The sequence below is a fragment of the Pleurodeles waltl genome, chromosome 6, assembly GCF_031143425.1.
Source record: "Pleurodeles waltl isolate 20211129_DDA chromosome 6, aPleWal1.hap1.20221129, whole genome shotgun sequence".
In the NCBI taxonomy this organism is placed as follows: Eukaryota; Metazoa; Chordata; class Amphibia; order Caudata; family Salamandridae; genus Pleurodeles; species Pleurodeles waltl.
In genome coordinates, this window is record NC_090445.1 from 1,667,474,457 (window position 1) to 1,667,490,142 (window position 15,686).

The 15,686-nt window shown below is 45.3% G+C and overlaps 1 protein-coding gene across 5 annotated transcripts in view; it reads right to left on the minus strand.

Annotated features, from left to right (window-relative positions):
- Positions 1-15,686, minus strand: part of KCNT1 (potassium sodium-activated channel subfamily T member 1) — a 1,355,573-nt gene that overhangs the window by 417,791 nt on the left and 922,096 nt on the right. For all 5 annotated transcript variants that reach the window (XM_069241642.1, XM_069241641.1, XM_069241643.1 and 2 more), the window contains exon 9: positions 12,115-12,198. In XM_069241642.1, coding sequence (XP_069097743.1) covers positions 12,115-12,198 — 84 coding nt within the window. The remainder of the gene's footprint in view (positions 1-12,114; positions 12,199-15,686) is intronic.

Sequence of the window (15,686 nt, forward strand, 5' to 3'; positions counted from 1 at the left end):
ATGTGGAAAGAAAATTTGCAACCTGATCGTTGGATTGAGATGAAAACTGTAATCCACATTGAGGAGAAATTTAGGGTTGGTTCTAAGGACCACTCATCTGTATGAGCCTGGAAGAAAGGTTTCTCTAAGGTGAGAGTGTGTACTTCACTGACTCACCTAAGGGAACTAATGGCTACAAGGAAAGCTACCTTCCATGAAAGAAACTGAAGCAGGCAAGAGTAAAGGGGCTCAAAAGAAGGGCTCATGAGCCTAGTTAGGACAATGTTGAGATTCCACACTGGGGTAGGAGGTGCCTGTGATGGGATATCTCACTTAAGCCTTTCCATAAAGGCCTTAATGACTGGTACTTTGAAGAGTGAACCGTGTTGCCCATTCTGTATGTAAGCGGCTAGAGCAGATAAATGTATCTGAATGAATGTGTAGGCAAGGCCTGACTGTTGAAGGTGAAGGGACGAATAGAAAATGTCTTGCACAAATGGTGTGAGAGGATTAGTATGATTTGGAAGGTAGTAGTGCACCAAACGCTTCCATTTGGCCATGTGTGTATGTATGTATTTGGTATTCATTAGGCGCATTCCGGCCGTGGCATCGAAGTGCTAAGTACAAGAAGGGTAAGTGTCAGAAAAAAACAAAAATAACTCAAGAGAAGAAGAAAACTAGAGAGGGAAGAGCCAAGTTTTTACTAACTCCCAGAATGTCAAAAAATTGTTCCTTACTTATGGACAGAGGGAGTAAACTCCAGTATTTGGCAGCAGCTACTGTAAAGGCCTTTTCTCCCCATCTAGCCCTACGAGTACGAGGGACATGGATCGTGTGGGCTCCTGTTGATCTGAGTTGCCGACTCATACCAGTGTAGCCTCGAGGACAAATATTCAGATACACCTCCATGCACAGACTTATAGGTCAGACATAGAGTTTTAAACCTAATGCGCTTTGGGACCAGTAGCCAATGCAATTGTTTCAGGCTACTGCAAAGGAGATCAAATATGATCAAATATGATGCGAGCAGTAGGCTTTTGAATTAACTGGGGCTTCTTAAGTGAAGAATTGTCCAGATTGAGCAACAAGGCATTGCAGTAATCTAATTTGGAGATTACCAATGCCAAAATGACTGTAACTCTCCACTCCATCTGTAAGTAAGGAAAAAACTTTTTCAGCGGTTTCAAAATCCAAAAACTTGATTTAGTAATGGAGTTCACTTGGGACTTAAAAGAAAGACAATTGTCAAAAATAACACCCAAGTTTCTGGTGGCGGTAAGAGGGGCAGGAAGCTTGCCACACTCCAGAGGCCAGCAGCATGAGTTCAACAACTCCTTGCTGGAGCCGAAACACAAAATTTTAGTTTTTTCATCATTCAGCTTTAGCCAATTTAGGCCCATCCACCTGTTGACTGTTCGCATACAATTATTGAAGCGGTCTGTCATTTCCTCCCAATTTTTAGAAACCGGAATGATCAGTTGTGTATCATCTGCATAATAGGTGTGGCTAAAGAAGCGACATACAAATTGAATTAGGAGGGGCTAAGTGAGGAGCCTTGTGGGACACCACATGGCAAATAATACGCTGGTGCCCTAAAATCTCTGCAACTCACCGTAATAGGTCTAGCTCTCAGAAAAGATTCCAAAATCTTCAATGCCGTATCTCTAATCCCTACTTAATGGAGACGAGATACCATAATCTTTGGGGAGATGGTGTCAAAAGCAGTAGATAGGTCCAATAGGACTAATATGGCTCCTTCCCCCTCATCCACCAATCTACAAATAGTGTCAGAAGTGGCAAGAAGTGCAGATTCAGTACTATGGGCCTTCCTAAAACCATGTTGGGAGGGATCTAAGCCTCCCGAATTATGAAGAAAATTGGCTAATTCATTATTGATGTGCTTCTCAAAAATCTTAGCCTGAACTCGGAGTAGAGAAATAGGCCGCAGATTGCTTAAATCATGCCCTGCTCCATCAGGTTTCTTTTTTCAGGGGAACCACCGTCGCTTCCCTCCAAGAAGGAGGAAAAACTCCTGTGGTTAAAACCGGAGCAAGGGCTGCCGAGACTAGTTCAGGAACCTGCTGTAGGATATGTGGGGGGCACGGATCACTAGGGGAACCTGACTTAGGGCCAGATGTAGCAAACGGTTTGCGAGTCGCAAATGGCAAAAATCGCCGTTTGCGAGTCGCAAACCTGAGTTTGCTATGCAGAAATGCATTTTGGGGGTCGGGACCGACTCGCAAAATGCATTTCAGAGTCGCAAATAGGAAGGGGTGTTCCCTTCCTATTTGCGAGTCGGAGTGGTATGCAACTCCATTTGCGACCACGTACGCGGTCGCAAATGGAGTCGCAGTTACCATCCACTTGAAGTGGATGGTAACCCACTCGCAAACAGGAAGGGGTCCCCATGGGACCCCTTCCCCTTTGTGACTGGACCCCAAATTATTTTTTCAGGGCAGCTACCTGCACTGAAAAAATTCCAAAACGAAAGGTTTAGTTTTTTTTTTTAAGTGCAGCTCGTTTTCCTTTAAGGAAAACGGGCTACACTTGAAAAAAAAAAACTGCTTTTATTTAAAAGCAGTCACGGACATGGAGGTCTGCTGACTACAGCAGGCCTCCATATCCGTGAGTGCCCATAGTCGCTATGGGGCCACAATTTGCGACCCACCTCATTAATATTAATGAGGTGGGTCTTTGCGACCCCATAGCGACTCGCAGACGGTGTCTGAGACACCGTTCTGCATTGCAAATTGCTAGTTGCAATTTGCGAGTCGCTCGGACTCGCAAATTGCAAGTCGCAATTTGCAAAGTTGCTACATCTGGCCCTTAATTCCTAACATAATCTCTTTAATCCTTTCAGGAAGTAATGACTGAAAATTGGTTAACAAATCTAAAGTGCTATTAGAGATATCAAGAGAGCAACATGTCCCTTCAGAATGGCTAAAGCTAAATTCCACTGCCAGTCCCTACTCGTTGATTTCCTTTGGGGGGGCAGTTTCCTCACACAGAACTGTTCGCCACAATGTAGCAGGCCCTGGTAGTAGGTTAGTGTGTGCACAAAGAATGGACATATATTCTTCCGATAGTTTGAGATAATCAAACTCAAGAGCCAGTCAGCAAGATTGAGCTACTGAGGATTGGGGTGCCAGAGAGTTCTGGGGTTTCGTGGGAGGAGGACCGGCCTGCTGGGGAACTTCTTGTGAGGAACCAGAGAGAGTTCTAGAAGAGTGGAGTGCCCAGGTTGGGGCGACTAGGATGAGGGTAAGAATGTCTGCCTCAGCTTGCGAACTACAAATGACTGGAGCTGGAGAGGTGGACAAGCATAGGCAAATTAATTGACCAGTTAATCCATAGTGCATTGCCCATGGATCGCAGGTGTGGTAACCTGGTGGCGAAGCTTGGGTATTTTGCGTTTTAAGTGGTGGCGAACAGATCTGTGTGAGGAAACTGCCCTCCCACCAAAGGAAGTAAACGAGAAGGGTCTGGCAGTGGAATTCCACTTGCAGACTTGTTGATGCGTCCTGCTGAGCAGGTCAGCCAAGTTGTTGTCCAGACCCGGAATGTGCTGTATGACCAACTGCACCTGGTGATGTATCGCTCACCTCTAGAAGCTCAGGGCTACAGTAGACAACTGGGGCGAGTGTGTGCCCCTTGATTTTGTATGTAAAACATGGCGTTGGCTGTGCAGACTAAAACAACCTTGTAGTGAATGAGTGGAAGGAATGCTCAAAGAGCAAACTGAATAAGAGCAGTTCCTGGTGGTTGATGTGGAGGCTGTGCTGTGCAGGTGTCCACAAGCCGCAGATTGTGAGATCTTGCACATGTGCTCCCCATTGAGTGAGTGAGGCATCTGTGGAGATGTTCTCCTGTGGAACTGGGGCTAGAAATGGGCATCCCTGCATAAGGATGTTGGCTTTCAGTGGGCAACATGTGGCCTCAAATTAACACTGGATCTTCCCATAGACCCTCTGCCTGAGACCACTGTTCTGCTAGGCACTTCTGCAAGGGGTGCATGTGTAACTTTGCAAGTTGAAGTATTGCAATGCAGGATGCCATCATGCCTAACAAACGCATTACTGTCCTGACTTTTACCTACCTGACGATACAGCTGAAAAAGCGGAAGCAGATTTCAGAAAGCATTGTCCCTGGCAAGGCTTGAGTAATCTTTCCCCACCCATGAGACCTAGAGTAGTCCAGATGAAGGGTTGTAATGGAGGGTCTAAATGTGAGATTTGGCTATATTTAATGTGAGACCTAACTTGTGAAGGTCTATGGTGCCACCTGGTGTGTGCGCTAGGCATTCCTGCTGTGTGGTGCTCTTGATCAGCCAGCTGTTGAGGTAAGGGAACAGGTGGATGCAACCCAGCCTGAGGTGAGCGGCTCCCACAGCTATGTACTTGGTGAACACCCTGGGCCATTGTGACCTGGAAAGGCAGCACCTTGCACTGATAATTTTGTCCACTCACCACAAACCGCAGAACATTTTGATGGGCGGGGTGGATGGGAATATTTAAGTAGGCATCTGTTAAACCTGACACGCGGGGATATTGTTCCCCAAACCTTTTTGCTTTTTCTAGGAGGCTTTGCTGATCCAGTTTGAATGGCCTTAGGGCCCTGGACACTTTCCCACCATAAGTACAGTGTGAAAGTGCATGCACGCCCTCCCTACGTAAGTTAGGAAGTGGCCCCTCCAATTATGTGCACAGTTGCACATTGGTGACTTCAGGTATATACTGAGCCTGGCCTGGCTTACCTATGTGTGCACACTTGCACATTAGTGTTTTCCTGTAAATACTGAGCCTAGCATGGTTTGCCAGTGTATGCACACTTGCACATTGATGTTTTCTGGTATCTACTGAGACTGGCATGGCTTGCCTATATGTGCACACTTGCACATTGGTGTTTTCATGACTACACTGAGCCTGGTATGGCTTGCTTATATGTGCACACTTGCACATTGGTGTTTTCATGTATGTACTGATCCTAGCATCTCTTGCTAGTATATGCAAACTTGCACATTGGTGTTTTCATATGTGTATTGAGTCTGGCACAAGTTGCCAGTAGGTGCACACTTGCACATTAGGGTTTTTATATATGTACTGAGCCTGACACAGCAGGCCTGTATGGGCATACTTGCACCCTTTTGGTGTTCTCTAAACTTGTGTCCAGCCTGCCCCTGCAGGCTTGTGCGTGGGCCATGGCACATGTGCCCATGTGTGTGTTCACTACCATTGAGAGCTGCTCTGCCCTTAGATTAATTTATGGAAAAGTATATAATGAATCCTACCTGTTACAGTGTATTGCACTGGAACAGCCCCATAATGTTTACTATCATTAGATTCCTAAAGACAAACCCTTTCCAATGGTAAAGATGGTTTTTTCAGAAATACTTAGAAATGCCACTTCAAGAAAGTGGGTATTTACATGTTAAAACAATCCCTTTAGTGTGCCTTTTCGATTCCAGCTTCATTTCACTGGGGGAAAACACATCTGTGCATTCCCCAGCAACAGCTATAAAACTTGGGCAACTGAAAAACAGACCTCTGCCATCTGAGGGCCTGACTGGATGAATTGGAGTGAGAGGATTTGACACGTGACCTTTCTGAGTCAGATCATGCCACCACTAAAGATAAGGATCTACATTCCAGGCCCCATGGCAGACAGGACTGAAATTTAGGGGAGACATCTTTGGTTCAAAGGGAAAGCCCTTGAACTACCCCCAAATTCAAAGGGACACTTGAGTATAACTAGGGACACCACACTTCAGCAATTTAGAGATACATTTGAAGGAGCGCAGGACAGAGTCCTCATACTGCATTGTGCACAATGCCAGATGAATCTGTTGTGCACAGGAGTATTTACTGTACTGGGAAAGGATTGCAAGCCCTGCCTGCATCGTGGCTGGACTGGGAACTCTGCTTGCTTTAGTGTGACACTCTGAAGTGTGCTCTTCAAGGGTTTGATGGCTGTGTGGAGATCTCATGGACATCAAAGACTTTCTGTGAGGGACCTACACATCTACTGTGTCAGCTGGATAACAGTGCTATCTATGGGTCCACGTCATCTGCTGGGTTCCACCTGGTAGCAGCGGAGTGAGCACTGAACTAAGTAGTGGACCTGCAGACCGGATTTGCCTGGTGCAGAGCCTGCAAAGTACTGCCCGCATTCAGGGAATATTGCCCTTAATTGTGGGGTCATGTCATGCATAAGTGGTTGGTTGGTAGTGAACGGATTACTGGTGTGGCCCTTTGTTGTCGAGTGCGCCGCATTTCTCCTGTGAGACAACCGACTGCACACTCATTGCATGCGGGGTCCTTGCCACTGGTTGCAACCCTCGGAGGTAGGGGCATCCCCGGAGTTGTGCCGTATTCTACCTCATGCGGTACTGCTGAACTCGTGTCTCTGTGTGGGTGACGGGATTTGTCTGATGCGACTTAAGTCATAGTGCACCAGACGTTGTGCCTCATTCCAGGGAGGTACCGAATGGGAACTGATTGTGTGTTCAGAAGTGCCTGGTGTGACTCAAGTCGCTTTAAGGCCACTACTGTTCTGGATCCGGTTATGGTCAACCGATGCTCTTATTCCATTTAGATGTGGGTTGCCCAAACTGATGGGCACTAATTCTAATGCCAAAATCAAGTGGTGTGCTTATGTTGAACGGTCTTTATTCCATCTTGGCTCAGGGTCCTATTGGAAGGACCCCTCTTCTATTCCCAAAAATGCCGTTCAAACCTTGAAGGACACTTTCTGGCTCAAAGTTCAAACTGCACAAATGACTGATAGGTTTCTGCAATTTAAATGTCACTATGAGTTTGAGCCCTTTATGGATACAGTACTCTCTCCATTTGCGCGTGCTCTTTACATCAGATTTAAAATAGGGTCTCTTCCTTTGTGTTCTTTAACTTACAAATGGCCCATTTCAACTAACAAGTCTAAGTTATGTCCGATGGGCTGTAAGTATGAAGAGACTGATCTTCATGTTTTTTTTCAATGTCGTGCATATGGTACACAGAGGGCCCTTTGGATTACTCCCTTATGCAAACAAATGGGTTTCAGGAACTGTCTATCTGCTGAGAGAGCATTCAAATCAGACCCATCTGTACAAATAGTTTGCTCTGTGGCAAGATTTCTTGAATCAATTTGCGTTTTAGACTAGCAATTTTAAAGAACAAGACTTGGTAGCAGATTTTAGAAGCAGGCACACAGTGCACAGGCGTTGTGTTTAAGTGTAAGTCCATTTGTCCGATGTTTTAGTAGGGACTGGATGTCTTTTTAGCATTGTATCTATAGGGAAAAATGTTATGCTATTGTTTTATCTCGTTTTAATATCTCATTTTCAAGAGTTTGTAATTTATTTTATTTGCACTTTCCTCCCACTATTTCTCTCTTGGACTGTATGTATTGTACTTTTATGGTATGTTTTTACCGAAATAAAGTAAATGATGATAATGATGATAACTCAAGTCATCACACACCAGGCATGGTGTCTCATTCCAGGGAGACACTACATTGGTTCTTTTCGTGAGCAGTGGGATTTTCTGGTGCGACTCAAGTCATCACGCACTAGACGTTGTGCCTCATTCCAGGGAGGGACAGCAGTGGTAACTTTTCATCTGTAGCGGGATTGTCTGGTGAGACACAAGTCATTGTGCACAAGATGTTGTGCCTCATTCTAAAGAGGCACGGCAGTGGTAATTTTTTGTACGCAGTGGGATTCTGTGGTGCGACTCAAGTCATCACACACCAGACCTTCATCCGAGGAAGGCCATGCACTGAGCACTTGGCGTCTGCGTTCAGAAGTGTCTAGTGCAACTCAGACCATTGTGCATCAGACCTTGTGCAGCACAATAGCATTGCTGTGCACGTTACTATTATGGTTGACATTGACGTTTACTGGCGCAGCCTAGGCAGTGGAGCTATTTCAAAAGTCCTATAGTTCTCAGCATGTATTCATTGCTGCTATCATTGGGAACTGGGATGCATTCTACAACTGTTTTATATTGAATTGGAGCGATCCTTGGGGTGGGTCTCATGCTGCCAACATGGTAGGACCGCATGTGGGTGCGGGGATGGAAAGTATTATTTCTCTTACGTGTACATACTGCTGATTTCATCTTAAGACTTTTGTGCCTGGTATGAAGGGACATATTTCTAAATGTGATTTATGCCCAGATTTACATGATTTTCATGTGGTGTTAATTAATTTGTGTGTTGCCTCATGTGAAGTCTTGTTTGTGAATCTCAGGGCCTCATTTACAAGAAAGTGGCACAGAGCGGTGCCAAAATTGGCAGCACCATGCTGCGTCACTTCAGAAGCGCAGGGATGCGCTGCATTTACAGAAATATAGCACACCCCTGTGTTTCCTCTAGCACTGGTGCTAAAATTATCTGCCTAGCACCACAGTGCAAGGGTGCCTGCATTGCAAGTAATGATTGTTTATGTGCAGGAAGGTGTCTCTTCCTGCACATAAACAATCAATAATGGTGATTTGTTACTTCTATGTGTGCTGCAGAGTGCAGCACACACAGAAGTAGCAAATCGTCATTATTTAATGATTGTTTATGTGCAGTAAGGGAGACCTTCCTGCACATAAACAATAATTGAAGTTGTTTTGCTTTTTTCTGTGTGTGCTGCTGAATACAGCACACATAGAAAAAGCAAAAATGAGGAGAACTAAAAGTATTTCTCCTCGTTACACCATGCTATGCCATCCCTAGGGTGGCATTATTTTTTGGCACGGCCTCAGGTTTTCAAATCCTCATAAATCTGGGGCAGCATCAAAAAGCAATGGGTGTTGCAGTGGAACACCCACAGCAACACCCATTGCACACCCCTTTCACGCTAAGTGATGGTCTAAGGGCCTGTATTTACAAGGCGGTGTTAGACCACAAAAAGTGGATAAGATCCTCCATCTGGTCCCAGTGGCTGCGATCATACAGGGAGAGCAAGCCCAAGGAGTTGGCGATGCGCCATTGCATGGCAGATTGCGCTGCCACATGCTTGGCAGTCACATATATTTTCTTGCTCTCCCGGTCTCGAGGGATGCATACCCTGTGACCGGGGAATAGTAAAACTAAAGTGTGCCCATGAGGGTAGTGGAGTAGATAATCTCACTAGCATTGGCGTAGTTTGGTTGCACAGGGGCTCTGTACCAAGAGCAAATAGTAGCAACGAGAGCGGGCCCCCCTGCTGTGTGCCCGTGGTAATATCCAGGGGAGAAGAGATTGAGCCATTGATCCTAAATCTTGCTGCTGGCTGTAAGTATAGAAGGGCAATCTATGCCAAAAATGAATGGGGGAGTCCTATCTGGCAGAGGACAGTCATTAAGAAATCCCACTCAAGGGAATCAAAGGCTTTGGTGGCATCCAGGAAGGCCGCCACAGCCGCTAGGTCTGGATTGATGTCCTGAATCAGAGCAAATAATGTTTGTCCGGGTATAAAGCCTGACTTGTCAGGTCTAACTAACAATACTATGAAAAGGATGAGTCGGTTACCAAGTATTTTAGCTAAACGTTTAACATTGTAATTAATTAGATATAGCGGCCTATAAGATTTGCATTTATCAGGTGACTTACCTGGCTTAAATAGAGCAATAATCATAGCCTCACGCATGGATGGGGGTAGTAGGCCATTCATCTTTGTGCCCTGATATACAGATTTTAGTATTGGTAGTAATAGGCCAACATATGCCTTGTAAAAATCTGCCGATAGCCATCGGGCCTTGGGGCTTGCAACTGCATGATCGCCTCTCTAATGTCATTATCTATGATATCTTCCACAAGGAAAGCCTGCTGTGCATCACTTAGCCAGCCCAGAGCTAGGTCATCCAGATAGGAGTCTGCATCTGTGGGCTCCGACCTACGGGATGTAGAGAGGGAATCATAAAATAAGGAGAATGTATTTAAGGATCTCACGCATATCCCTATATAGTAGCCCGTCGTCACCCTGCACCTCTAGGATGTCACTCTTGGAAGGTGATTTCTGGGTCATAGCAGCTAGGGTGTGCCCTGGGCATTCTTCTTCCCTGTATGCTCGAGCCTTGGCATATTTACCTCGATAGAGGCATTAACTCTTGGTACTCTACTAAAACTCAGAAAGGGTTGTTCTAATTTGTTTGGATAAACTATGATTGTCTGCATCTCTCGGTGGAGACACAAGGTGTTTTAATTGGCTCTCCAGCTTACTCAGTTGGTCCCTCAGTGAGCGCAATAGACCCACACTCTTAGGATTGGAGATTCAACTAATTGCTTCTTCGAATGCCTCCCAGACTCTGCCCACCACAGGCACAGAATTGGTGCATCTCAAGAAAAAAACAACAAGCTCCTGTTGTAGCTCCTCATCAAAGGGAGCATCTGGGGGCACAGTGGGAGTCACCATGCCGCATGTGCTGGAGCACGGGTAGGCGGGTGCAAGACCATTAGAACAGGTGAGTGATCTGAGTATGTTCGCGCAAGGTGAGGGGCCTCATGAATCCATGATCCCATCACACTGGAGACAAGCCAGAAGTCTAAGCTCGACCAACTGTTGTGCGCCCCTGAATATAATGTGCCCTCCCTGGCAGAGGGGTGAAATGTTCCCTGTGCCTCTAGGAGATTGTGATCTCCCATAATATCTTGTATAGGACGAGCAGCAGCTCTGTGGGAGGTGGATGGGATATGAGGTCAGTTGATGGTTGTGTTCATGGCAACATTATGCAATTTGCCACCCAGAGACAGTCAAAGAATGTGGGATCATCTGTATTGGGTCCATAACAATTGACTAGGCTAATAGCAGACGAAGCCAGTCTGCCCCACATAATTGAATAGCGGCCTTGAGTAACGTTCAGTGAGCCCCGAGGAACACATGGTACCCCTCTGAGAATGAGTGTAACAAAGCCTCTTGTGTAAGAGGAGTATTTGGAGAATTCCCTGTGCGAGGCCCATTGCGCGGCAAACAACACACAAGTGGGTTTCTTGCAGTAGGGCTGTGTGGATGTCATGCTGGTGCAAATATGCCAACATATGTCTACTCTTTCGCAGGTTGCCAAGACCTCTAACATTCCATGTGAGGCACTTTTGTTGCATGTGGGGAGCTATCTGAGCATCATTTCTCTTGGTCATGTTAAGGTGCGTTATTAAGAGATTGGTCAGTGTGTCGATTTGAGAAACAGGAATGCGCAGGGCACGAACAATGTGGTGCCAGCATGGGGGCCCCCACCCACACTGGGGGCCCAATCCAGTCAGGAATATATATCCCTTCCTCTCAAACTTACGAAAAGCTGCAAGTGTGACAGAAATCATATCAGGGCTTTAGTGAGAATACCATCAGTACGCAGTGGAGAGTTAAGAGGGAAAGAGCAAGATTAGAGAATTAGGATGAAAATAGAAGGAGCAGCAGAAGATACGTTGTCAAGATCGTGTTAAAGAGGTCCTAGGCGGCAAGATAAGAAACAGAGGAAGTTATACAAAATCAGTATCAACTGTTCCGACTAGGGATAACCTGTGTAGGGAATCCGGAGAGCCGGGCAGGGTCATCCTCGTGTGTGCAAGGGTATTCAGTGGGGTCCAGTTTCATCTCAGCTAGCTCAGGTACAGAGGATAAAATGCCAAAGTTCGTCATATGTGTACATCACGAGAGCTGGTAAGAATATGTTGTACCTTGCCCACAATCCTCGCCCAAGTAGCCTGGGGGTGCTGTAAAAGTGTCTGCCTCAGCCCCTGGCTGATGCTGACGAAGGTAGTCTAGTAGCAGGCACTTATTTGTCTGCCTCAAGCATTTACTGCGAGCAAAAGACATATGGGAAAGACGGAGGAAGAGAAAAACGAGAAAGTGACAAATGGAGAAAGCAGAAACCTGCAAGAGTGACCTGAAGGTGCAGGGAGTGACTGTAAATGGATGAAAGAGCCCCGAGATGGCTTCAGGACTTCTCTGCCTCAGTATTCCGTGTTCGTACATTTAATTGCAGCAGCCGCGTGTTTAAGAGGAGGGCTGTGGGCACCAGCAGCTTTTTATTTACAAATCAAGCACTGGAACAGAGTACATTATTTATTAACTAGCCTACCATAGTCTGGGCTAAGCTCTGCGCAAAGATACCCTGGGGGGTGATATTACACTTTACAAACACACACAATATAACATAACATTTATTTACTCACAATCATATTTTCCAGGGCGCATTTTGCAAGCCAGCAGTTGAGAAAGACTGGAATGAAAAGATTCCGCAAAGGAGGCCAGAAAATCTAGGTGAAAATGGAAAGAGATAAAATGTTAGGCTATTTGAGTTTCTAAAGAAAAATGAAATGGTCTTTTGTTCACTTTTTGACCTTGACCATTCATTCTTAGATGTGTACATACGCTTTTTGCATTCGATTGGACAGAACAGTCTCAATGATGGCCATACACAGCCATCTTTAACCCTAGTGCAAACATGTCCTTCAGAAACTGTATTGTAGTTACTCTAATTGTACTCCAGAATATCTCTCCTGCATGCTTCAGCCTAATCATCACATATTCATGGAATTATAACCAAACCAATATCTTTTTGGACGTCTTTACTGTCTCCTCCAAAATAATGCATAAAATTCAGGTCCAGCTGTGTGATGTTCAAAGCATTCAACAAAAGGAATCGGCCATTGTGCAGGGGCACTCTATTCTCCCTTTGAAAGGTTGGATCTCCAGGAACCAGAACAAGAATAGACCAGAGAAATAGATGTCTCCATTCCTGCAGTGAAGCTCTAGAACGCACTCACCCACCCTCACAGTCCCCACTTCCCTCTAGAACAATTCAGGACATTGGGCAAAACCTACCTTGCCACTATCTTCCAGCCTTTCACAGGTTACCCACCTGCCCAGGCCTACACTAAGTTCCCACCTTTCTCATTGCACTCATCGCCCCACCCTACATACTCCATTACAAATGTATAGGCTTGGTAATACGAATCCCCATGAACTATGTAAAGGTATTTATGTCCTCTCCATAATAGCTCCTCCCTAACACATATGTCCTTTTAGGGTCCTCAAGCAGATTTCACTGTGGCATGCACACTACACTGGAAGATAATGCTTCACTAGCTGCCCCACTGTTGTGAATAGGTAGGAAGTAACTTGCAGTGCACCTCACTTAATACCCTCACGTGCATGGGCTGAAGGGTTGCGGGTGGTGGCCATCTCTCTTCAGTTAGGCAAATATTTGTATACGTTACAAATGGGATCTTTGAAAACACTTGGAAAATGCTGCTGAATTCAGCATGTACTGTAGCGTTGTTTGGAAGTGTATTTTTTTTCTCATTGAAATTGAGGCGGTGTTTCAGTGGCGGCAGCCTCATATCTATAGGTCAGAGGTGGGTGGGGGTGGTGGGACGGGGGAAATAACGCCCCTCCCAAAAAAAACTTACCTTGTCGACGACACCACTGTCACGTTGCTCCTCTTCTCTCTGGTGTCCCAGAAGTCCCTGGGACACCAGCCCAAGCTCCCCCACGCAATCCTGACACTGCTCTCATGCTAAACATAGCATGAGAGTAGCTCCAGGATTGGTCTGATTGACTTGTCCTGCTGCTCAGAAAGTGCACTGGAGCCTGTGCAGTTTCTTCAACCCGGCTCTGTAGCACAGCCGGGTTGGAGAAACCTAAGTGCGCATGTGTGTTTGGCCAGCCTACGACGTGCGCTCTTAAGTGCACAGATTCCACTCCCCCTCCTCTCTACCCCTCCCATGGCCCAGCCCACTCTTCCCTTTGCATGCCGCTGGCTGAGCCACCAGCTGAAAAAAATAAAACAATAGTGAAATATCTACGGGGATGACGCTCCTTCGCCATTGCGAAGGAACCGCCCCTGCTGTGTTTAAAAAAAACGGATTGCCGCAGTTTTAGGGTGGAACAATATGTTGCAATACACTCAGCATGCACGTTTTACAAAAACAGATAACAACAGTATATGGTGAATCTGCTGAAATATTTTTAGTCTATATGGCGGTAAAACTACCTGACACCACTTCCCTCAGGCAACTCAATACTCACCCACACAAGTGCCAAACCAAACCCCACAGGAACACAAAATATGTATAGTACAGTTATTGATTAGCACACAGTGGGCATGGCTGCCCATAGCTCTGCACCTGCAATGAAGAACTAAATGGGGGTAAAACTGTGAGAGACAAACTGGCAAAGAACAGATAAAAGCAAACCTCTACATTCACTATCTGTTTTATGACATTTGCTGACTGCTTGGGGAGGTGGTCCCCTTTTAGAAATAATATCGCTAGTAGAGTACGTTAAGAACAGATATATTATGGAATATGTAAATGATTACAAATGTTTATTTTTGTCTGAAAGTTATGAGTTAATGTTGGAAGTCTGAGTGCACATGGGTTCCTTCTTTCACACCAATTATTCTTGGCATTAAAGGTTGCTCCCTGTCTATATGCTCATGGATGAGTGGATGTGTACATTCAAGACTAAAGCTCTCTTTTCTTCCCTTTACTCATCTCATTTGTCAGCACCTTACCTGCTGAGTATTTTCTACCTACAGTGCTAAGCCTTTTTTTGATGCTTGGGATACTTTGCACTTAAGCCTTTATGACTAATTTTCCGCAAAAGGTATGCACAGCAAATTTGCATTCTTTTCCCCACATGCAGAGTATTCTATAGGTCCCAGGCTTTGTGGATTTCACTTATGGGAAGAGGGGAAAAAGCCACAGTACAGTTACATTTTGGTTTTTAATAAATAGGAAAAAGTGCTGTGGAAGAAAGCAAGTGTTTTTTTTTTTCTAAAAAAGGAAAACATGAGAAATTGAGTTATTATTTGAGAAGGGTGAGAGTCCCACTAAAGTAATTTATAAACATAATCCTTGTCAGAGTGAACCACAGAAGTAGCTAAGTGAACCTGACCTAAACCATCTGGTAGCTTGGCACAAAATCAGTCAGGTTTAACCTGGAGGCAATGTGTAAAGTATTTATGCCACACTCAAACAGTATTAAAGTGAAAAATCACAACACAGGAAAAAACCCAAATTTTTAAAAATTTAATGATACCAAAATGACAAAAATCCAAAGAGTAGAACCAGATATATGAAATGTTTAAGTTTTCAGTAGAAATAGTGCCAAAAAGCAAAAAATGCCAGTCACGGTTATTTGGTCACCCCGAGGCGGGTCAAAGTCGAAACCGTCGCTGACTGCAATGGAGCAAAGGTTGGGCACAGGGACCAGGTTCATCCCATTGTAAATTTTACCTTCAAACTTAGTCCAGTTTCATGTGAGAAGCTCTTGCCAACGAGGTTGTTAGTGGTCGGGTTGAAGGCTGGATCTGGAGCTGAAGTCCCAGTTCTCAGTCTGAGCTGTTCAACTCAAACAGACCAGAGCCTCTGTTTTTTCATATGTAGTACAGTTCTTACGGTTTTAGGGTTGGAGGAGTACACTCTAACACCAGCCATAGATCCAGCACCTGGGGAGTACCTCAGGGGGGTTAGTACTCACTCCAGCAGAGGCCAGCAGCAGGGTTTAGGCAGATCCGTGTGGAACTAGTCTGCTGGTCTCAACCTCTTCAGTGCCCAGACCACTACAAAGGCTTCCCTTTCAATTACACTCCACCCCTGTTCCATAGTAAGTAGCCTTCCGCTGAAGAAGACTAGGGGTTGGTTCAAGCCTTCATCATTAATCTGTGACAAGACAGCATCAGTGCCATTCCCAGAAGCATTTGTCTGCACTATGAATTTCTTGGAAAAGTCAGGTGCCT